Source organism: Phyllobates terribilis, unplaced genomic scaffold, assembly GCF_046119375.1.
Source record: "Phyllobates terribilis strain yellow unplaced genomic scaffold, ASM4611937v1 Scaffold_3__8_contigs__length_932513732, whole genome shotgun sequence".
Taxonomy (NCBI): Eukaryota; Metazoa; Chordata; class Amphibia; order Anura; family Dendrobatidae; genus Phyllobates; species Phyllobates terribilis.
In genome coordinates, this window is record NW_027362763.1 from 47020688 (window position 1) to 47044005 (window position 23318).

At 47.9% G+C, this 23318-nt stretch overlaps 1 protein-coding gene across 1 annotated transcript in view; it reads right to left on the bottom strand.

Annotated features, from left to right (window-relative positions):
- The window catches only part of LOC141258432 (angiopoietin-2-like), a 73625-nt gene that overhangs the window by 39681 nt on the left and 10626 nt on the right, over nt 1-23318 (bottom strand). Inside the window, exons 2-3 of the mRNA XM_073673432.1 lie at nt 19259-19478; nt 14963-15100 (exon numbers count right to left, since the gene is read on the bottom strand). Coding sequence (XP_073529533.1) covers nt 14963-15100; nt 19259-19478 — 358 coding nt within the window. The remainder of the gene's footprint in view (nt 1-14962; nt 15101-19258; nt 19479-23318) is intronic.

Genomic DNA, 23318 nt, shown 5'->3' on the forward strand with positions numbered 1-23318 from the left:
ACCAGGATTGGGGGATGAGGGGTACCATACATACCCGAATTGGGGGATGAGGGGGGCCATGTATACCAGAATTGGGAGATGAGGGGACCACTCATACCAGGATTGGGGTTGAGGGGTGCCATGCATAGCTGGATTGGGGACTAGGGGACCATGCATACCAGGATTGGGGGTGAGGGGTCATGCATGCCAGGATTGAGGGTGAGGGTACCACGCATACCAGGATTGGGGGATGAGGGGTATCACGCATACCATGATTGGGGGATGAGGGGTACCACGCATACCAGGATTGGGGGATGAGGGGTACCATGCATACCAGGATTGGTGGATGAGGGGTACCATGCATACCAGCATTGGGGGATGAGGGGTACCATGCATACCAGGATTGGGGGATGAGGGGTACCATGCATACCAGGATTGAGGGATGAGGGGTATCATGCATACCAGGATTGGGGGATGAGGAGTGCCATGCATACCAGGATTGGGGATGAGGGGTGCCATGCTTACCAGGATTCGGGGAAGAGGGGTGCCATACATACCAGGATTGAGAGGTGAGGGGTACCATGCATACCAGGATTGAGCGGTGAGGGGTATCATGCATACCAGGATTGGGGGATGAGGGGTACCATGCATACCAGGATTGAGGGATCAGGGGTACCATGCATACCAGGATAGGGAGCTGGGGGGCCATGCATACCAGGATTCGGAGGAGGGGCCATGCATACCAGGATGAGGGAGCGCTGGAGCACAGGGAAGAAAGGTGAGTATAAGTATTTATTTTTTTTGTATGCGTGCAGATGATACCATGCATCCCAGGATTAGGGGGATGAGATGTACCATGCATACCAGGATTGGGGGATGAGGGGACCATGCATACCAGGATTGGGGGATGAGGGGGGCCATGCATACCAGGATTGGGGGATGAGGGGACCACTCATACCAGGATTGGGGTTGAGGGGTGCCATGCATAGCTGGATTGGGGACTAGGGGACCATGCATACCAGGATTGGAGGTGAGGGGATCATGCATACCAGGATTGAGGGTGAGGGTACCACGCATACCAGGATTGGGGGATGAGGGGTATCACGCATACCATGATTGGGGGATGAGGGGTACCACGCATACCAGGATTGGGGGATGAGGGGTACCATGCTTACCAGGATTGGTGGATGAGTGGTACCATGCATACCAGCATTGGGGGATGAGGGGTACCATGCATACCAGGATTGGGGGGTGAGGGGGCCACACATACCAGGATTGGGGGATGAGGGGGCCACATATGCCAGGATTGGGATATGAGGGGTACCATACATACCAGGATTTAGGGATGAGGGGACCACACATACCAGGATTGGGGGGATGAGGGGACCATGCATACCACGAATGGGGGATGAGGGGACCATGCATACCAGGATTGGGGGGGTGAGGGGACCATGCATACCAGGATTGAGGGATGAGGGGACCATGCATACTAGGAATGGGGGATGAGGGGACCATGCATACCAGGATTGAGGGATGAGGGGTACCATGCATACCTGGATTGGGGGATGAGGGGGCCACGCATACCAGGATTGGGGGATGAGGAGTACCATGCATACCAGGATTGGGGGATGAGGGGTATCATGCATACCAGGATTGGGGGATGAGGGGTACTATGCATACCAGGATTGGGGGATGAGGGGTACCATGCATACCAGGATTGGGGGATGAGGAGTGCTATGCATACCAGGCTTGGGGATGAGGGGTGCCATGCATACCAGGATTGGGGGAAGAGGGGAGCCATACATACCAGGCTTGAGGGGTGAGGGGTACCATGCATACCAGGATTGACGGGTGAGGGGTATCATGCATACCAGGATTGGGGGATGACGGGTACCATGCATACCTGGATCGGGATGAGGGGTACCGTGCATACCAGGATGAGGGATGAGGGAGCCATGCATACCAGCATGAGGGGCGCCATGCATGCCAGGATTGGGGATGAGGGGTGCCATGCATACCAGGATTGGGGGTGAGGGGTGCCATGCATACAGGATTGGGGGTGAGGGATGCCATGCATACCAGGATTGGAGGTGAGGGGTGCCATGCATACCAGGATAGGGATGAGGGGTGCCATGCATACCAGGATTGTGGGTGAGGGGTGCCAGGCATACCAGGATTGGTGGGTGAGGGGACCATGCATACCAGGATTGGGGGATGAGGGGACCATGCATACCAGGATTGGGGGATGAGGGGGCCACGTATACCAGGATTGGGGGATGAGGGGTACCATACATACCAGGATTGGGGGATGAGGGGTACCTTACATACCAGGACTGGGGGATGAGGGGGGCCATGCATACCCGGATTGGGGGATGAGGGGACCACTCATACCAGGATTCGGGGATGAGGGGTGCCATGCATACCAGGATTAGTGGTGAGAGGTGCCATGCATACCAGGATTGGGGGTGAGGGGTGCCATGCATACCAGGATTGGAGGTGAGGGGTGCCATGCATACCAGGATTGGGGGTGAGGGGTGCCATGTATACCATGATTGGAGGTGAGGGGTGCCATGCATACCAGGATTGAAGGTGAGGGGTGCCATGCATACCAGGATAGGGATGAGGCGTGCCATGGATACCAGGATAGGGATGAGGGGTGCCATGCATACCAGGATGAGGGATGAGGGAGCCATGCATACCAGGATGAGGGGCGCCATGCATGCCAGGATTGGGGATGAGGGGTGCCATGCATGCAAGGATTGAGGATGAGGGGTGCCATGCATACCAGGATTGGGGATGAGGGGTGCCATGCATACCAGGATTGAGGGTGAGGGGTGCCTTGCATACAGGATTGGGGTTGAGGGGTGCCATGCATACCAGGATTGGAGGTGAGGGGTGCCATGTATACCATGATTGGAGGTGAGGGGTGCCATGCATACCAGGATTGAAGGTGAGGGGTGCCATGCATACCAGGATAGGGATGAGGCGTGCCATGGATACCAGGATAGGGATGAGGGGTGCCATGCATACCAGGATTAGTGGTGAGAGGTGCCATGCATACCAGGATTGGGGGTGAGGGGTGCCATGCATACCAGGATTGGAGGTGAGGGGTGCCATGCATACCAGGATAGGGATGAGGGGTGCCATGCATACCAGGATTGGGGGTGAGGGGTGCCATGAATACCAGGATTGGGGGTGAGGAGTGCCATGCGTACCAGGATTGAGGGTGAGGGGTGCCATGCGTACTAGTATTGAGGGTGAGGGGTGCCATGTGTACCAGGATTGAGGGTGAGGGGTGCCATGCGTACCAGGATTGGGGGTGAGGGGTGCCATGCATACCAGGATAGGGATGAGGGCAGCACATAACAGGATGGGGGAACAGGATTGGGAGCACAAATACCAGGATGGGGGCAGCACAAATACCAGGATGGGAGACCATATACCAATAAAAATGCTCGCCACCTGGGCATAGAACGGGCTCAATAGCTAGTAGTAATATATATAGTAATATTGCCACACTTCTCCTCAGTGTGATATAGTAATATATATAATAATATTGCCGCCCTTCTCTTCAGTAACAGCCACAAGCTCCATCCTTGGAGCCTGTCAAGTTCTTCATCTTTTTGGGCAGCACCAACCACAGCCCAAGACACTGATCAGAGAGGCGACTGTTCTCCTACACTGTAAGAAAGTCCATAAGTTCTCATTAGGCTTTAGTTCTGGTGAAGATGGGGCCGGATCATTATTCTCCATCTTTATGACCTTTCCTGTCCCCGAGTAATGGAGACGACGATGCTGCGATGGAACCTTGTCCTGCAAAACAATCCTGGTTTACTGGAGAGACGAAGACTTGTTCCTGCTCCTCTGCTGGAAGAAAGTGTCTTCTAAAATCGGCAGGAAGTTTTGGAGGTGATTTTGAGAAATTTTCAACCCGAAAAGGTCCTACTTGCTCATCTGTAATAAACCCAGCCCATAGCAGTGCCCACCTCTACTCGCTGGCATCTGAGGGAAAGTGGAGGTCTGTGCCCTGTACTGATCCACGGCCCATCCATCTGCTCCATTCAGAGTCGCTCTAATCAGTCCATGAAACCTGTGAACAATCTGTATTAGATATTTTCTGGCCCAGTCTTGACGTTTCCTATCCTGTCTCTTCACTTAGACAGTGTCTTTGTGTCATACTTGTGGATCATAGACCCACTGTGCCACAGACCGGGCAGAGCCTGGAGGGGTGTAACTAAGTGCCCACCTAAGTTTTCACTAGCCACCCTGATAGTGGGGTTAGACTTGGGCCCAGGTGAACGCCAGGTGCTACTCCAGGACAGATCCCGGTATCGCGGCAGCTGACCCCACGGGTGAGGACAGTGGAACGGACTAGGAGTTCAACGCAGGACCGGATACAGAGGATATAGATGTAGCTGCTCATTCATATGGGATGGATACTAGAACTGGTACTGACAGAGTGGGATTCAGGCTGTAGTGGTTTCAAGGTTAGATACCGAGCAGTTTCAGGTTCAGGTTCCGCTGGATCGATTTCTGATTCAGATACTGCCGAAGCGGTTTCAGATTCAGGTACCGCCGGAGTGGTTTCAGGTACCGCACAGACAGGACGGGAACAGGAAAGCAGAACTGGTACTGGAACAGATTAAACTGAACTGGTACAGAGATCTGTAGACTGACTAACTATAATTGTTGCATAGGCACCTCCCAACAGGTGGAGGTGGCGTAAGTACTAAGTGTCTCCCAGTTATAGGCTGGGGGCACAATTGGAATGTGCACACTGTCTCTTTAAAATACAGGAAGTGCATGCGCGCCATAAGCATACTGCCAGTGGACCTGTGAGGCACGTGACGATTCTGATGTACAGGAGCCATGGCAGAAGCAGGAGAGCAGCTTCTTCTCGGGTTCCCACAACCTCTGTTCGGGACCAAACCCCTTCCAATACACAAGAAAATCCACAAGAAAAAAAGTCCTCCTTCTCACCTTTTTCGTGGCCAAAAGGTTCTCAATCTCGAAGACATCTTCAGCGCTAACTGGCGCAGGAGTGGTACCCAGATCCTCAAAGTAGGGACTTAAGACTACAAGCTTGATGACAGATACATTGAAAGAGTTGGGCACGCGTAAAAGCTGGGAGCTTCTATTTGTAAGATACCGTGTTGATCTGCTTCAGAACCTCGAACTGACCAATGAAATGGGGGTCCAACTTGTAAGACTGCATTGTCAGGCAGATAAATTTTGACAAAAGCCACACCTTATCTTCAGGCTGGGAGGTCGGTGGATCCTGACGCCTCTTGTCGGTATAACTTTTCTTAAGTTTGGAAGACCTCTCTAGAATGGCTTTGGTATCCCTCCAGATCCTGGAAAATTCTTCTGTGAGAGCATTGGTTGCAGAATGCCCAAAGCAGTCGACACTGGAAGGGGAATACCAGGCTAGTGACCATAGACGATGAAGAATGATGACTTCGCGGAACACTCGATGACATGATTATTATATGAAATCTCCACCCAAAGTAATAGCTTGACTAAGTCATCGTGATGCACATTTGTGAAATGCCACTGAAAGTTAGACAGGATCTGGTTGACTTGCTCCACCTGACCATTGGAAGGAGGATGATATGCAGAAGAAAAATTCAAGACCACATTCAAAAATTTACAGGTAGCTCTCCAGAAATTGGATGTAATCTGGACACCCCTGTTGAATACAATGTGGAGTGGAAACCCATGAATAAATCTCTTGCCAAGCTCTGCAGCAAATGGGAGACCAGGCAATGGAGTGAAATTTGCCATCTTTGAAAAATGGTCTACCCAGATGACAGAGCAACCGGAGGACAACGTGAGGTCCATAATGAAGTCCATTGCAATGTGCTGCCATGGAGCTGAGGGAACAGGAAGCGGTAGCAGCCACCTGTATGGCAGATGCTTAGGGGTCTTGTTTCGAGCACAGGAGTGACAGGCAGATATATACTCCAGAATATCCTTTCTCATCGTAGGCCACCAATAATGTCGAGAAATGAGTTGAATGTCTTCTTCTGCTCGGCATGACCTGCCAACTTAGATGAGTACCCCCACTGCATCACTCGCTTATTATCAGATTCAGAGACTAAAGTCTTTCCTGGGGGAATCTGAGACAAGTTGACAGGAGCCACTGTGACCTTATGGTCGGTGTATATGATGACAGGATGAACTGCCCCTTCGAGAAGGTAACGCCACTCTCCTAGAGCCATCTTAATTGCTAGTAACTCTCGGTCTGCAATAGAGTAGTTGCGTTCAGGAGCAAAGAAGGTCTTTTCCCCAGTGGAAAACTTCTGCAAGAGAACTGCTCCTGCCCCAGAGGCTGAAGTATCCACTTCTAGGAAGAACTGTTTATTGATTTTAGGCATATGAAGTAGAGGAACAGCAGTGAAAGGCCTTCTTAAGGGTTAGAAAAACGTTCTCAGCCTCTGGAGTCCATACCTTTGGATTGACACCCTTACGAATCAGCACCAAAAAAGAAGCGGTTAGAGAGGAGAAATGAGGAATAATCTGGCAGAAGTAGTTGGAAAATCCCAGGAAGCGCTAAATTGTCTTAACGTCATCAGGACGCGGCCACTTGAGAATGGAAGACACCTCATCCGGATCCATCTTCAGACCCATATTAGAGATGATATACCCTAGGAAGGGCAAGGAGGTCTACTCAAAAACACATTTCTCACACTTAGCGTACAGGCGATTTTCTCGAAGTGTTTGCAAGACTAGATGGACATTTCTCCTATGTGACGGCAGGTCAGGAGAGAAAATTAGGATATTGTCCAGGTACACCACCTCACAGGAGTAAAGGAGATCTCTGAAGACATCGCTCCTGAACTCTTAGAAGTATTAGAATCTATGTTGTTTTACTATCGGCCATCTTGTTGTGGTTTGCTGGCTTCTAGCCTTTTCCTCTGGTGCTGGGTTTCTTGGTCACGTGATCTCTGCACTCTTTATTACCCAGCACCTGGCTCCCATTCCCCACTGGACATCAGTGTTGTTACGCTCGTGCTCTGGCTAAGTTGCCTAGTTTAGTTCTTTGTGCTTTGGACAATTGATATCCTGGGACTTCTTGTTCCAACAGTTTTGTTCCCTTTAATCTTAGTTTCTGCAACTAACTTTTCTGTTAGGAGGTATCCTGTTTTTGCTCCCAGTCCTTAGATCTTTTAGGGACCCCTTTACCCTTCCTACAGGTCTTCATTTGAGTTCAGTGCAGGAGTTTCAGTGGGGCTATTCACAAGGAATAGGGCACCCACCACAGCGTAGGGTTAAGCTGAGTCTCAGTTCAGGGACAGCTTTTCCCTCCTATTCCTTAATTCTAAGATGCAGATCATAACAGTATGTCCAGCCACATTTAAAAAAAAGAAAAAAAAAAGTTTTTTTGTTTTTTCTTTCTTCTCCTCTCCTCTTCCTGGATTTCTTCAGTATGTGTACCATCCAGGAGCTTGCTCAACGCTTGCAAGGGTTGACTCTGGAGGTTGCCGATCTTCAGCAGTACGTGAGTAAATACCCTGCAGAACGCTATGAAGAACCTAAGGTAGGATTACTTGAGTGTTTCTCGGGGAAACGACAGGATTTTTTTTCCATTTAAAAATGCTTGTTTGTTGTATTTTCGGTTCAGACCTAGATCTTCTGGGAGTGAACTACAGCGTGTAGGGATTATTATGTCTCTATTGCGTAAGGAACCTCAAATCTGGGCGTTTTCCTTGTCTCCTGATGATCATTGTTTGAGGTCTGTGGAGGCATCTTTTGATGCCATGGGTTTGCTATATGATGATCCTGATCGGGTTACATCAGCTGAGGCAGAGCTCAGACGTCTCAAACAGGGTTCTCTTGATGCTGAGAGTTATAGCACCCTGTTCAGACGATGGTCTGCAGAGGTCAGGTGGAACGACCCTGCACTCAAGTTTCAGTTTCTGGCAGGCTTGAGTGAAAGGGTTAAAGATTTGCTCATTGCATTCCCTGCACCTGATACTCTGCAAGTTGCCATGCAGTTAGCTATCCGTGTGGATAGAAGGTTGAGGGCTAGACAGAATGAAGAGAAGTTTCCTGTATTGCTGGATTCTGTTACTCACGATATTCCTGCCGACACTGGGGAACCTATGCAGGTCGGGGCAATGTCATCCCGTTCTAAGGAGAGAGACAGGAGGTTCTCTGAGGGACTTTGTTTGTTTTGCGGTAAGGCTGATCATTTTTTAAAGCAATGTGAGGTTCGTTTAAGGAAAGAAAAAAAAAATGGTCAGTAGAAATAACACTCCAGTTCGCATTGCGTTTTTACATTCTGATGGGGTGTTTTTTCCTGGTAATGCCACCTGTCAGGGTCGTTTGATTAAGTTTCAGGTTATGGTGGATTGTGGTTCTGCACTTAATTTGATTGATCAACAATTTCTTGAAAAGTATAAGTTTGATTCTGAACCTTTGTCGTCTCCTTTTCCTGTGGTGGCGATTGATAATACTCCCCTGGAGCATGGGAGCATTCTTTGAAAGGTCACTGGGTTTCCGCTTACTATAAATATGGAACATCAGGAGCAGATTGACTTATTTGTACTTGCTAAGTTGCCTTCCCCGGTCGTCCTGGGGTTGCCCTGGTTAAAAGTGCATAATCCTTTGTTGGACTGGCCGTCTGGTTCCATAAGATCCTGGAGTCAGGGGTGTTATGGTAAGTGTTGTAATGTTCACATTGCGGCTGTTGTGAAGGGGGAGTTACCTGTACCGAGTCAGGATTTTTGGAGGTTTTTTTCAGAGGTGGAGTCGAAAGCTTTACCACCTCATAGAGATTACGATTGCGCTACTGACTTTGTCCCTGATGCTAAGCTCCCTAAGAGTCGATTGTTTAATCTGACAATTCCCGAGAGGGAGGCTTTGAAGGAGTACCTTCAGACTAGTTTAGCTGCAGGTCACATAAGACCCTCTAAGTCTCCTGTGGCGGTTGGGTTCTTTTTTGTCAAAAAGAAGGATAGGGGTCTTAGGCCATGTCTGGATTTTCGGGAGATTAATAAGATCACTGTGCGCAATCCTTACCCGTTACCACTTATTCTGGATTTGTTTAACCAATTGACCGGAGCTAAATGGTTTTCTAAGATTGACCTTCGTGGGGCATATAATTTGCTGCGGGTGAAGGACGGTGATGAATGGAAGACAGCTTTTAACACCCCGGAAGGTCATTTTGAGTGTTTGGCTTTTAGGCTTACTAATGCCCCTGCATTTTTTCAAAATTTCATCAATGACATTCTGAGACCCTTGATCGATAGGAGTGTTATTGTTTATCTGGATGATATTTTGATTTATTCATCGGATCTCATTGGCAGACAGTCCGCGAAGTTCTTCAGATACTGAGGGACAACACACTCTTTGCTAAATTGGAGAAGTGTCAGTTTGCTGTCCAGAAAATTAGTTTTTTGGGTTACTTTGTCTCTTGTGATGGTTTTGAGATGGACCCGGTGAAAGTTCAGGCTGTGCTGGAGTGGCCGAGGCCTGAGGGTTTGAAATCCATACAGAGGTTTTTGGGGTTTGCCAATTATTACAGGAAATTCATAAAGAATTTCTCTGTCATCGCTAAACCCATTACTGATCTCACCAAGAAGGGTGCTAATACAGTCCAATGGTCCACTGAGGCTATTGAAGCTTTTGAGTATCTCAAGGAGAGGTTCAGCTCTGCTCCTGTTCTTATCCAGACGGATGAGACCAAGCCATTTTTGGTTGAGGTGGATGCCTCATCTATAGGCATAGGGGCAGTTCTGTCCCAGGAGTGAAGATGGGGTGCATCCCTGTGCTTTGAGACAGAGCTCAACTATGATGTTGGGAATCGTGAGTTGTTGGCTATTAAACTCGCGTTCGAGCATTGGCAACATTTTTTGGAGGGGGCTCGACATCCTATACAGGTTTTCACTGATCATAAGAATTTGATTTATCTGGATGCAGCTAAACGTTTGAATGCCCGTCAGGCTAGGTGGGCACTGTTTTTTGCCCGGTCCAATTTTTCCGTAACCTTTGTCCCAGGGACAAAGAATGTTAAGGCTGACGCTTTGTCTCGTAGTTTCTCTCCAGCGGTGAATGCTGAGAGGGAGGAGTGTATTTTGCAGAGAGGGGTGGTGGTGGCCGCATTGGATTCTGAGTTGGAGAATAGCATCCTAGGAGCTCAGAGTGCGGCACCAACTAACACTCCATGTGGTAAATGGTTTGTGCCTAGAGCCTTGAGGAGAGCGTTGTTTGTTGAATGTCATGAGTCTCGGTTGGCGGGTCACCCAGGGATTTCGGAAACTAGGAAGTCTATCGGTCGGAGTTTCTGGTGGCCAGGGTGGCAAAGGGAAGTCATCAAGTGGGTGCGTCAGTGTTCTGTGTGCGCTAGTTCGAAGGCCTCTCACGCTCCGGCTGCGGGGTTGCTGTGCCCATTAGAAGTTCCTAGTTCGCCATGGACGCACCTTGCCATGGATTTTATCACCGATCTGCCTTTATCGGAGGGTTTTTCTGTCATCTGGGTTGTTGTGGACCGGTTTAGTAAAATGTGTCTTCTGGTTCCGTTCAACAAGTTACCTTGCGCCAAGACTCTTGCTAAGGCTTTTGTGAAGGAGATTGTCAGGCTCCATGGTGTTCCCCGGACATTGTTTCTGATAGAGGTCCACAGTTTGTGGCTCGTTTTTGTGACAGATTGAAAATTCATTTGTCATTCTCGTCGGGGTATCGTCCAGAGTCCAATGTACAGACGGAAAGGAAGAACCAGGATGTCGAGCAGTTTTTGAGATGTTTTGTGGCAGACAATCAGGAAACGTGGTCAGAATTTCTACCACTTGCGGAGTTTGCCCTTAATAATCATACTTCTTCCTCGGCTGGTTGTTCTCCTTCTTTTTGTTGTATTGGCAGGTATCCATCTTTTGGTCCATTTTCCAAAGTTGGGGCTGCTGTATCGGAGGAGGACAATTTTTCTGGTGATTTGGAGAGGGTTTGGACCAGTGTACGCCTGAACCTTAAAGAGGCTAACAGGAGATCAAAAAGGTATTTTGACAAAAAAAAATGAGTCCTTGTTTGCTGTTGGGATATGGTTTGGTTGTCCTCTAGTAATCTTCGTTTGAAAATTCCTTCTAAAAAACTGGGGCCTAAATTTGTGGGTCCTTTCAAAGTGGTTCAGATTGTCAACTCGGCAGCGGTGAGGTTGGGCATTCCCTCGTCCTGGAGGATTAATTCTGTGTTTCATGTGTCGTTACTTAAGAAGGCGGTCACGCCTGATAAGCAGGTGAAGCCTACTGTTCCTCCTGTTGATGAGGACGGTGAATTTGAGATTTATCGCATTTTGGATTCCAGGTGGCATAGAGGTAGATTACAGTATCTTGTGTCCTGGAGAGGTTTCGGCCCTGAGGATAATTCCTGGGTGAAAGCCGAGGACGTCTCGGCCCCAAGGCTAATTAACGCTTTTCACAGGAGATTTCCTGGTAAGGCTCGGCCTAGAGGATCCGGAGGATCCTCGTAAAAGGGGAGGTACTGTTAGAATCTATGTTGTTTTACTATCGGCCATCTTGTTGTGGTTTGCTGGCTTCTAGTCTTTTCCTCTGGTGCTGTGTTTCTTGGTCACGTGATCTCTGCACTCTTTATTACCCAGCACCTGGCTCCCATTCCCCACTGGACTTCAGTGTTGTTACGCTCGTGCTCTGGCTAAGTTGCCTAGTTTAGTTCTTTGTGCTTTGGACAATTGATATCCTGGGACTTCTTGTTCCAACAGTTTTGTTCCCTTTAATCTTAGTTTCTGCAACTAACTTTTCTGTTAGGAGGTATCCTGTTTTTGCTCCCAGTCCTTAGATCTTTCAGGGACCCCTTTACCCTTCCTACAGGTCTTCATTTGAGTTCAGTGCAGGAGTTTCGGTGGGACTATTCACAAGGAATAGGGCACCCACCACAGCGTAGGGTTAAGCTGAGTCTCAGTTCAGGGATAGCTTTTCCCTCCTATTCCTTAGTTCTAAAGTTGCAGATCATAACAGGAAGACAGCTAGGGCTTGTTGAGTCCAAATAACATAACACAGTATTCGCAGTGACCGTCTCGAGTATTGAAAACTCTATTCCACTCATTTCCATGGAGTATGCGGATCAGATTATAGGTTCCTCTCAGATCCAACTGAGGATATTTGTATTTGATTTAGATCTGGTTGAGACCTCTATAATCGATACACGGTGAAAGAGTACCATCTTTCTTTCTTATGAAAAAGAAGCCAGCTTCAGAGGGAGAAGCAGACTTCCGGATGAATCCCCTAGGGAGATTCTCCTTTACATATTCAGACATGGCTAGGGTCTCCGCTTGCAATAACGGATAGATACGACTTGGAGGTGGTGAGGATCCTGGGAGCAAATCAATGGGACAATCATACGGTTAATGTGGGGGCAACGTCTTCTCTTCTTTTTTGTCGAAGACATCCACGTATGACCAGTAAGCGGCCAACAAACCTGGCAGGTTGGATTTCATAACCAGCGGTTGGACTGGATGCACAGGAATCAAACATTTCTCATGGCAAGATTGTCCCCATCGGAGTACTTCGCCAGATCTCCAGTCTAGGACAGGTTCATGAACAGGTAGCCACGGAAGGCTTAGAAGAAGTGGATGCAACATCCCAGGAAGCACATGGAAGGCAATCTTTTTCGTGTGTATTATTCCTATTCGAAGCTCTACCTCGTCGGTGTCCATATGGATGGCTTCGGATAGGACCCTCACGTCGACTGATGACACCAACAAAGGATTCTGGAGGCGTCGGACAGAAATTTGGTACCGCTCTACAACTTCCTGCTGCATAAAATTTCCAGCTGCACCTGAATCTAGGTAAGCTGTTTCAATGAATTATGAAACCCCATAAGATATAGATACGGTCAGAACCAATGGTGGAGACAAATCGCTGAGGGAGGCCTCTCGTACCGACCCTAAACTTTGGAGTTTCCTGACTTCATGGGACACATATGGATCAGACCTTCCATGCTACTTGTCACGGGGTCCTTCTCCAACATCACACAATCAACAGAGCGAGAGATGAGTGAACAATCACAAGACCTTTATTATATGTAAAACTGAAAGGTTCATAAACAATCCACTACACAGAGGATAAAATATTCCAGAAACATGAATGCTGTTCAGTAACGGGATAAATGCTGCGGGAGATGAGAGTCAAATAATCCAGCAGACAAAGAATAAAATAGTCCATATGCTTCTCCGTATGTATGCCCCCTTTTTCACATGTAAAGCGCCAAGGAAAAAATGGCTCTATAATAATAAATAATAATAATATATTCCTCCAATAGTATATCCAGGGTAATCCAGGTTTCTCCAATTCTCTCAGATGTGCTATCCTTCCCATCATCGTCTTACACAGGATCTAACCACCATGTCTCTCCTGGCTGTGATATTGAAAAGTCCCTCTCCTCATTCACAGGGTAGTTGGGGAAGGTGGCAGGAGCTCAGGTCTCATTGTTTGAGCATTTTATCAATTTCCATTGTTGGTCTTCCATTGCTCTACAAATCAACAGCTAGCCTGGTTCAATATGTAGTTAGCATATTAGCAACCAGCATTACTCACTGACCCTGTGCAAAGATAACAGTATAGTAAACTGTAGGAGCTGATATCAGATGTAAATACCAGCTATTCATCAATTAACAAATATCAACTCTTCCTACAAAATAAGTCAACATTAGAGGGGAAGCACAGAAGGACACAGAGTAGCAAAAGAACACTCTGAAAATCAGTAAAATATAAGTATAGACAAAATGGTACCCACATACCATAACACACTACCGCAATAGCACAGTCACTTGGCAGGACTGTGTTCCTGCCTTTGTTAGGCCAACTTAAGACAGTGGAGCACCATGGGTTCGGGGGTAGTAACCGGCATAGATGGCTGAGTAATAGGCGGCCTTTGAAAAGTGGCCAGATGAAGCAGTTTCTTTTCACGAGCCGACTCTCTAGAAAGTTCCTGAAACCTGAGGTCGATATGGATGGTAAATGACATCAGGTCATTCAATGTGGCAGGAATGTCTTGACCAGCCAGTTCATCTTTAATTCTTCCGGATAATCCCTCTCAGAATGCCGCCACCAGTGCTTCATTATTCCAGCCAAGTTAGGAACTCAGAGTGTGGAACTGGACGGCATATTGGCCTACGGTCAGACTAACCTGACGCAGCTTGAGGAGGGAAGATGCTGCAGAAGTGACACAGCCCAGCTCATTGAAGACCTTGCAGAACACCTCCAGGTGGTCTCAGGGTTACATACCGCTAGAGTGGTTTCAGGTTCAGGCACCACTGGAGCGGTTTCAGGTTCAGGTGCTGCCGGAGCGGTTTCAGGTTCAGGTGCCGCATGAGCGGTTTCGGGTTTAGTTACAACTAGAGTCTTTTCAGGTTCAGGTTCCACACAGACAGGACAGGAACAGGAAAGCAGAACTGGTACTAGAACAGATTAAACTGGACTGGTACAGAGACGTGATCACTAGCTAACAGCTTGCAGAGTGACTAACTACAAATGTTGCTCAAGCACCTCCCAAGAGGTGGAAGTGCCTTAAGTACTAGGTGCCTTCCAGCTATAGGCTGGGGGCACAATAGGAGTGAACGCACTGGAAGTGCACGCGCGCCCTAAACGTTCTGCCAGAGGACCTGTGATGCATAGGAGCCGCAGCAGAAGCAGGATAGCACCCGAGGCGGGGAGTATCACAGCATTTCTGCAAAGACACAAGTGTTACACTCTGAGCACTGAACACCAGGTACTTGTGTGTTTTGCTTAGTGGTGGATGGGCTTTTTCCAAAAAAAGGAAAAAATTCAGTGCCGAGCAGCGAAGCTTCTTATTGACAGTTGTCAGACAGAAAAAGAATATTTTCAACTCTATTCAGAATAAGAACAAAGAAAACAGAACGTCACATGGAGGTAAAATAGTAACTGTGAATCCAATGATCGGTCCTGTAATCTGACATTTATATGGAACTTCTCATATACAGACAGACGATCAGCTCTCAGCAGTTTACCTTGCGTGTCCATGTCACATAACACGTCTGTGGCGCTTCCAGCACTAGAGGGCAGTATGGTATAGACCCCGGAGCTGCTGATCCCGCTGCTATACAGACTGGCGCAATCAGAGTGACATGGCTTCATGTGTTTCATCGCTGCGAAAGGAGCAAAAATACAGAAAATCTCCAAACTACACGAAGTCCGACTGAAGATGAATAGTGATTATTAATTCATCCAATTAATACCATTTCTAATTATTATCTCAAAATATATACATATCGATAGATAGATAGAGATAGATAGATAGATAAATAGATAGATAGATAATAGATAGATGATAGATAGATGATAGATGGATAATAGATAGTATATAGATAGATAATAGATAGATAATACAGTTGTGCTCAAAAGTTTACATACCCCGGCAGAATTTTTCCTTTCTTGGCCTTGTTTCAGAGAAGATGAATGATAACAAAAAAACTTTTTCTCCACTCATGGTTATTGGTTGGGTGAAGCCATTTATTGTCAAACTACTGTGTTTTCTATTTTTAAATCTTGATGACAACCAAAAACATCCAAATGACCCTGATCAAAAGTTCACATACCCTGGTGATTTTGGCCTGATAACATGCACAGAATTTGACACAAATGGATTTGAATGGCTGCTAAAGGTAACATCCTCACCTGTGACCTGTTTGCTTGTAATCAGTGTGTGTGCATAAAAGCTGAGTGAGTTTCTGGGATCCAGACAGACTGTTGCATCTTTCATCCAGCCACTGACGTTTCTGGATTGTGAGCCATGGGGAAAGCAAAAGAATTTTCAAGGATCTATGGGAAAAGGTAGTTGAACTGTATAACACAGGAAAGGTATACAGAAAGATATCCAAGGAATTGATAATGCCAGTCAGCAGCGTTCAAACTGTGATTTACAAATGAAAAATCAGGAGTACTGTAAATCCAAACCATCGTCAGGTAGACCAACAAAAATTTCGGCCGCAACTGCCAGGAAAATTGTTCGGGATGCAAAGAAAAACCCACAAATAACATCAGCTGAATTTCAGGACTCTGAAATCTAGCGGTGTGGCTGTTTCAAGATGCACAATAAGGAGGCACTTGAAGAAAAATGGGCTGCATGGTCGAGTCGCCAGAAGAAAGCCATTACTGCACAAATGCCACAAAGTATCTCTCCTACAATACGCCAAACAGCACAGAGACAAGCCTCAAAACTTCTGGAACAAGGCAATTTGGAGTTATGAGACCAAAATTTAACTTTTTGGCCACAACCATAAACGTTACATTTGGAGAGAGGTCAACAAGGCCTATGATGAAAGGAACACCATTCCTACAGTAAAGCATGGAGGTGGATCGCTGATGTTTTGGGGATGTGTGAGCTACAAAGGCACATGGAACTTGGTAAAAGTTGAAGGAAAGATGAATGCAGCACGTGATCAGAAAATACTGGAGGAAAATTTGCACTCATCAGCCCGGAAGTTGCGCATGGGACGTACTTGGACGTTCCAATATGAAAACGATCCAAAACACAAGGCCAAGTCGACCTGTCATTGGCTACAGCAGAACAAAGTGAAGGTTCTGGAGTGGCCATCTCAGTCTCCTGACCTCAATATCATTGAGCCACTCTGGGGAGATCTCAAGCGCGCAGTTCATGCTAGACAGCCCAGGAATTTACAGGAGCTGGAGGCTTTTTACCAAGAAGAATGGGCAGCTTGACCATCTGAGAAAATAAAGAACCTCATCCACAACTACCACAAAAGACTTCAAGCTGTCATTGATGTTAGAGGGGGCAATACACGGTATTAAGAACTGGGGGATGTGAACTTTTGATCAGGGTCATTTGGATGTTTTTGGTTGTCATTAAGATTTAAAAAGAGAAAACACAGTAGTTTGACAATAAATGGCTTCACCCAACCAATAACCATGAGTGGAGGAAAAGTTTTTTTGTTAGTATTCATATTCTCTGAAACAAGGACAAGAAAGCAAAAATTCTGCCGGGGTATGTAAACTTTTGAGCACAACTGTAGATAGATAATAGATATATGGATAGATAGATAGTAGATAGATAATAGATAGATGATAGATAATAGACAGATAATTAGATAATAGATAGATAATATATAGATAGATGATAGATAATAAATAGATAATAGATAGATGATAGATAGATAATAGATAGATAATAAATAGATAATAGATAGATGATAGATAGATAATATATGGATAGATGATAGATAGTAGATAGATGATAGATAGATAGATAGATATTGGATAATAGAGAGATGATAGATAGATAGATAATAGATAGATGATAGATAGATAATATATGGATAGATGATAGATAGTAGATAGATGATAGATAGATAGATAGATAGATATTGGATAATAGAGAGATGATAGACAGATGGAGGACATTATACCAGGAAGGGGTAGAGATGAGGAAGATTATTACAGGAAGGAGTCAGCACAGGGGACATTATACATACAGTAAGGTCCATATATATTTGGACAGAGACAACATTTTTCTAATTTTGGTTCTAGACATTACCACAATGAATTTTAAACAAAACAATTCAGATGCAGTTGAAGTTCAGACTTTCAGCTTTCATTTGAGGGTATCCACATTAAAATTGGATGAAGGGTTTAGGAGTTTCAGCTCCTTAACATGTGCCACCCTGTTTTTAAAGGGATCAAAAGTAATTGGACAGATTAAATAATTGTAAATAAAATGTTCATTTCTAGTACTTGGTTGAAAACCCTTTGTTGGCAATGACTGCCTGAAGTCTTGACCTCATGGACATCACCAGACGCTGTGTTTCCTCCTTTTTGATGCTCTGCCAGGCCTTCACTGCGGTGGTTTTCAGTTGCTGTTTGTTTGTGGGCCTTTCTGTCTGAAGTTTAGTCTTTAACAAGTGAAATGCATGCTCAGTTGGGTTGAGATCAGGTGACTGACTTGGCCATTCAAGAATATTCCACTTCTTTGCTTTAATAAACTCCTGGGTTGCTTTGGCTTTATGTTTTGGGTCATTGTCCATCTGTAGTATGAAACGACGACCAATCAGTTTGGCTGCATTTGGCTGGATCTGAGCACACAGTATGGCTCTGAATACATCAGAATTCATTCGGCTGCTTCTGTCCTGTGTCACATCATCAATAAACACTAGTGACCCAGTGCCACTGGCAGCCATGCATGCCCAAGCCATCACACTGCCTCCGCCGTGTTTTACAGATGATGTGGTATGCTTGGGATCATGAGCTGTACCACGCCTTCGCCATACTTTTCTCTTTCCATCATTCTGGTAGAGGTTGATCTTGGTTTCATCTGTCCAAAGAATGTTCTTCCAGAACTGTGCTGGCTTTTTTAGATGTTTTTTAGCAAAGTCCAGTCTAGCCTTTTTATTCTTGATGCTTATGAGTGGCTTGCACCGTGCAGTGAACCCTCTGTAGTTACTTTCATGCAGTCTTCTCTTTATGGTAGATTTGGATATTGATACGCCTACCTCCTGGAGAGTGTTGTTCACTTGGTTGGCTGTTGTGAAGGGGTTTCTCTTCACCATGGAGATTATTCTGCGATCATCCACCACTGTTGTCTTCCGTGGGCGCCCAGGTCTTTTTGCATTGATGAGTTCACCAGTGCTTTCTTTCTTTCTCAGGATGTACCAAACTGTAGATTTTGCCTCTCCTAATATTGTAGCAATTTCTCAGATGGGTTTTTTCTGTTTTTGCAGCTTAAGGATGGCTTGTTTCACCTGCATGGAGAGCTCCTTTGACCGCATGTTTACTTCACAGCAAACCTTCCAAATGCAAGCACCACACCTCACATCAACTCCAGGCCTTTTATCTGCTTAATTGAGAATGACATAACGAAGGGATTGCCCACACCTGTCCATGAAATAGCCTTGGAGTCAATTGTCCAATTACTTTTGGTCCCTTTAAAAACAGGGTGGCACATGTTAAGGAGCTGAAACTCCTAAACCCTTCATCCAATGTTAATGTGGATCCCCTCAAATGAAAGCTGAAAGTCTGAACTTCAACTGCATCTGAATTGTTTTGTTTAAAATTCATTGTGGTAATGTCTAGAACCAAAATTAGAAAAATGTTCTCTCTGTCCAAATATATATGGACCTAACTGTACATATATGTCTTTATAGGATCGAGAACACTACAAGGGCCCATACATGTGACCAACATTCAGGTTGGAGCTCAGATCCAAATTTTGCATTGGGGCCCATTGGACTATAGTTACACCACATATAGCGGGGCTCTCTCCTGGCACCATGCTCCATGTCTGCCCCCATTACCTGCTGCATGCGGTGGTCTCTGAGCTCTCAGTGCTGCCGGTAGAGGACACGTTGAGTTCCAGGGGGCTCCATCCAGCATGAGGGACAGGTTACGGACCTGGGCTTGAATGTCATAGATAAAGGTGGCTTGTAGGCGCTGCAGGGTGCTGCTCTCGCTGGCCCATACCTCCAGGCTCTGCACCCTGTGCCCCAGGGAGGAGTTGTAACTTCCAACTTCAGGCTATGGAAACAACAGATGGGTGCACTGACTTAATTTTTAGGTCACTTCTTTCCTTTCTGCTAGGGGGAGCTCAGTGCAGACACCCAACAAGTAACATCAGGTTTATGCGGTGGCAGCCTCCTGCCTCATCTATAGCTATACTTATTACCTGTATATGAGCCTGCTCTGTTACCGGACTCTGCCTGCTGCCCTGCCGCTGACCTCTGTGTACTCTGCCTGCTGCCCTGCCTTGATCCTGACCTCGGTGTACTCTGCGTACTGCCCTGATCCTGATCCTGACCTCTGTGTACTCTGCGTACTGCCCTGCCCCTGACCTCTGTGTACTCTGCCTGCTGCCTGCCCTGATCCTGACCTCGGTGTACTCTGTGTAACGGGTCTGGGAGGCGGAACCTCTGAGCTACTATACAAGGGGGCGGTCCATGTAAGGGAGCGGGTGGCGACCAGGGAAGACGGGCTGGAAGTCTCAGCAGGTGAACGGGACAGTCTCTGAGTGAACGGGGCAGTCTCTGGATGAACGGGCTGGAGGTCACGGCAAGTGACCGGGGCAGTCTCTAGGTATAGGGTTGGTACGACCTGTGGCGGCTGAAGATAGACGTGAGCTCCCAGGTGAGCAGGCGAGAGTCTCTGGATGAACGGGTGGTCACAGCATGTGACGGCGGAGCCTCCAGGAAGACCATCGGACAGGCGACAGATGAGCGCTCCCAGGTGAGCGGGCAGAAGTCTCTGGACAGGCGGGTGGTCACAGCACGTGACGGCAGAGCCTCCAGGTAGGCAAGCAGACTGGTAGCAGATGAGCGCTCCCAGGTGAGCGGGCAGGAGTCACTGGACAGGCAGGTGGTCACAGCACGTGACGGCGGAGCCTCCAGGTAGGCTAGCAGGCAGGTAGCAGATGTGCGCTCCCAGGTGAGCGGGCAAGCTGGTCCATAGACAGACTGACAGAAGTTGGAAGGCAGACCGTCGGACCTCAGGCAAGCAGGCAGGTAGCTGATATGCGCTCCCAGGTGAGCGGGCAAGCTGGTCCTTAGACAGACTGACAGGATTAGTAAGGCAGACCGTCGGACCTCAGACTAGCAGGCAGGTAGCAAGTAATCAGGCAGGAATCTGGCAGGTAACTGGCAGGTAACTGGCAACGGGACCTGAGGGCTGAAGCACAGGTGAGACACAGGTGCAAACAACATTGCTCGGGCACCTCCATTTTGGAGGAGGTGCCTTATATATGGTAAAGTCCTCCGGCCATTGGCCGGGGACTCCTTAGGACGGCGCGCGCGGCCCCTTTAAGAGGGAGGGAGAGCGCGCGCGCGCGCCCTAAGCACAGTGGCCGGGAAGGAGCGCGCGCTGCCAGCAGAGCGGGAGAGGGACGCCGGGCACGGAGCAGAGCGGTGAGGGGAACAGCGTCCCTGCCTAGCAGAGGGCAGGGACGCCGGCACTACAGTACCCCCCCCTTTAGGCCCCCCCTTTTTTAGGCCAGACAGAAATTTAGCAAGGATGAGAGGGGCATGGATGTTCTCCCGTGTCTCCCACGTTCTCTCCTCAGGACCAAACCCCTTCCAATCTACCAGAAAAAAGGTCTTCCCTCTTACCCTTTTGGTAGCAAGAATGTTCTCTACCTCAAACTCGTCCTCAGCAGAAACCAGAGCAGGAGGCGTACCTGTAGACTTGGAAAAAGAGTTAAGCACCACAGGTTTGAGGAGAGATACATGGAAGGAGTTAGGGATCCGTAAGTTGGCCGGGAGTTTCAATTTATAGGCCACCGGGTTGATCTGACTGATGACCTCCAGAGGACCGATGAACCAAGGCCCTAACTTGTAAGAAGGTATCTTGAGTCGAACATATTTAGATGAGAGCCAGACCTTATCTCCTGGACGAAATTGTGGAGGATCCAGGCGTTTTTTGTCAGCGTGTCTTTTCATACGCTCGGATGACAGAAGGAGTGCGGACCGGGTACTCTCCCATATGGAGGAAAATTTGCTAACGAGAGATTCCGCAGAGGTGGAGACAGGAAAAGGAATCCGAGGATGCTGACCGAAAACTACAAAAAACGGGGATTTGGAGGAGGATTCGCTCTCGTGATTATTATAAGAGAACTCGGCCCATGGTAGGAGATCCACCCAGTCAGAATGGTGGGCATTAACGAAGTGCCGGAGGTAACTGGTCAGGTTCTGATTGATCCGCTCCACTTGACCATTGGACTGTGGGTGGTAAGCGGAGGAGAAGTCCAGGGTGACGTCTAGTAGTTTACAAGTGGCTCTCCAGAAACGTGAGGTGAACTGTACCCCACGATCCGACACGATGTGGAGGGGCAGGCCATGAAGACGGAAGATATGGCGGATAAAGTCTTTAGCCAGCTCGGGTGCAGACGGGAGGCCTGGCAGGGGAATAAAGTGAGCCATCTTGGAAAAGCGGTCAGCGACCACCCAAATGACCGTACAACCGACAGAGACGGGGAGATCAGTTATGAAGTCCATAGCAATATGCTGCCAGGGGGCAGCAGGCACAGGAAGCGGAAGGAGGCGTCCGGCTGGCAGATGTCTCGGGACTTTGTTGCGGGCGCAGGACACACAGGCAGAAACAAAGTCTATTACGTCCTTGTGCATGGTAGGCCACCAATAGTGCCGGGCAATAAGCTGGAGGGTCTTTTTCTGACCGGCGTGGCCAGCTAGCTTAGACGAATGGCCCCAGTGTAGGATCTTCTCCCGATCAGGTACTGAAACAAACGTCTTACCGGGAGGGAGACGATTTAGACTCACGGGAGCCACCTGCATTACTCTGGCGGGATCGATGATATGTTTAGGTTCTTCCTCGAGATCGGACACCAGAAAGGATCGGGACAAGGCGTCTGCTTTGACGTTTTTGTCAGCCGGGCGAAAATGAAGAACAAAATCAAAGCGAGCAAAAAACAAGGACCACCGGGCTTGGCGCGGGTTAAGTCTCTGGGCATGCTGGAGGTAAGCCAAGTTCTTGTGGTCAGTGTAAATTATTACCGGATGAAGAGCCCCCTCGAGTAGGTAACGCCACTCCTCCAACGCCAGCTTGATGGCCAATAACTCTCGGTCTCCTATGGAATAGTTGCGCTCAGAAGAGGAGAAGAGTTTGGAGAAGAAGCCACAAGTTACCATTCTCCCGGAAGAAGATTTTTGAGTAAGTACCGCTCCGGCTCCAGAGGAGGAGGCGTCAACTTCCAGGAAGAACTGCTTGTTGCCGTCCGGGCGATGCAGCACCGGGGCGGAAGAGAAGGCCTGTTTTAGGGAAAGAAAGGCCTCCTCTGCTTCGGGCGGCCACTCTTTGGGATTAGTACCGTTACGGGTGAGCGCGGAAATTGGGGCAGTCCGGGAAGAGAAGTGTGGTATGAAGAGGCGGTAGTAGTTGGCGAAGCCCAGGAATCGCTGAATGGCCTTCAACCCCTCCGGTCGGGGCCATTTCTCGATGGCAGACAGTTTCTCAGGATCCATTTGTAGGCCGGTCTGAGAGATAATGTAGCCCAGAAATGGAAGCGAGGTCTGCTCAAAGAGGCACTTCTCAAATTTAGCGTAGAGATGGTTCTGCCTGAGCCTGAGCAGGACCTGACGAACGTCCCTCCGGTGAGTCTGGAGATCCGGAGAGAAGACCAAGATGTCGTCCAGGTACACCACTACGCAGGAGTAGAGAAGGTCCCGGAAGATGTCATTGACCAACTCTTGAAAGACGGCAGGAGCGTTACAGAGGCCAAAGGGCATTACCAGATATTCATAGTGGCCGTCCCGGGTGTTGAATGCCGTCTTCCATTCATCCCCCTGACGGATACGAACCAGGTTGTACGCCCCACGGAGGTCCAGTTTGGTGAAGATTCTAGCCCCCCTCAGA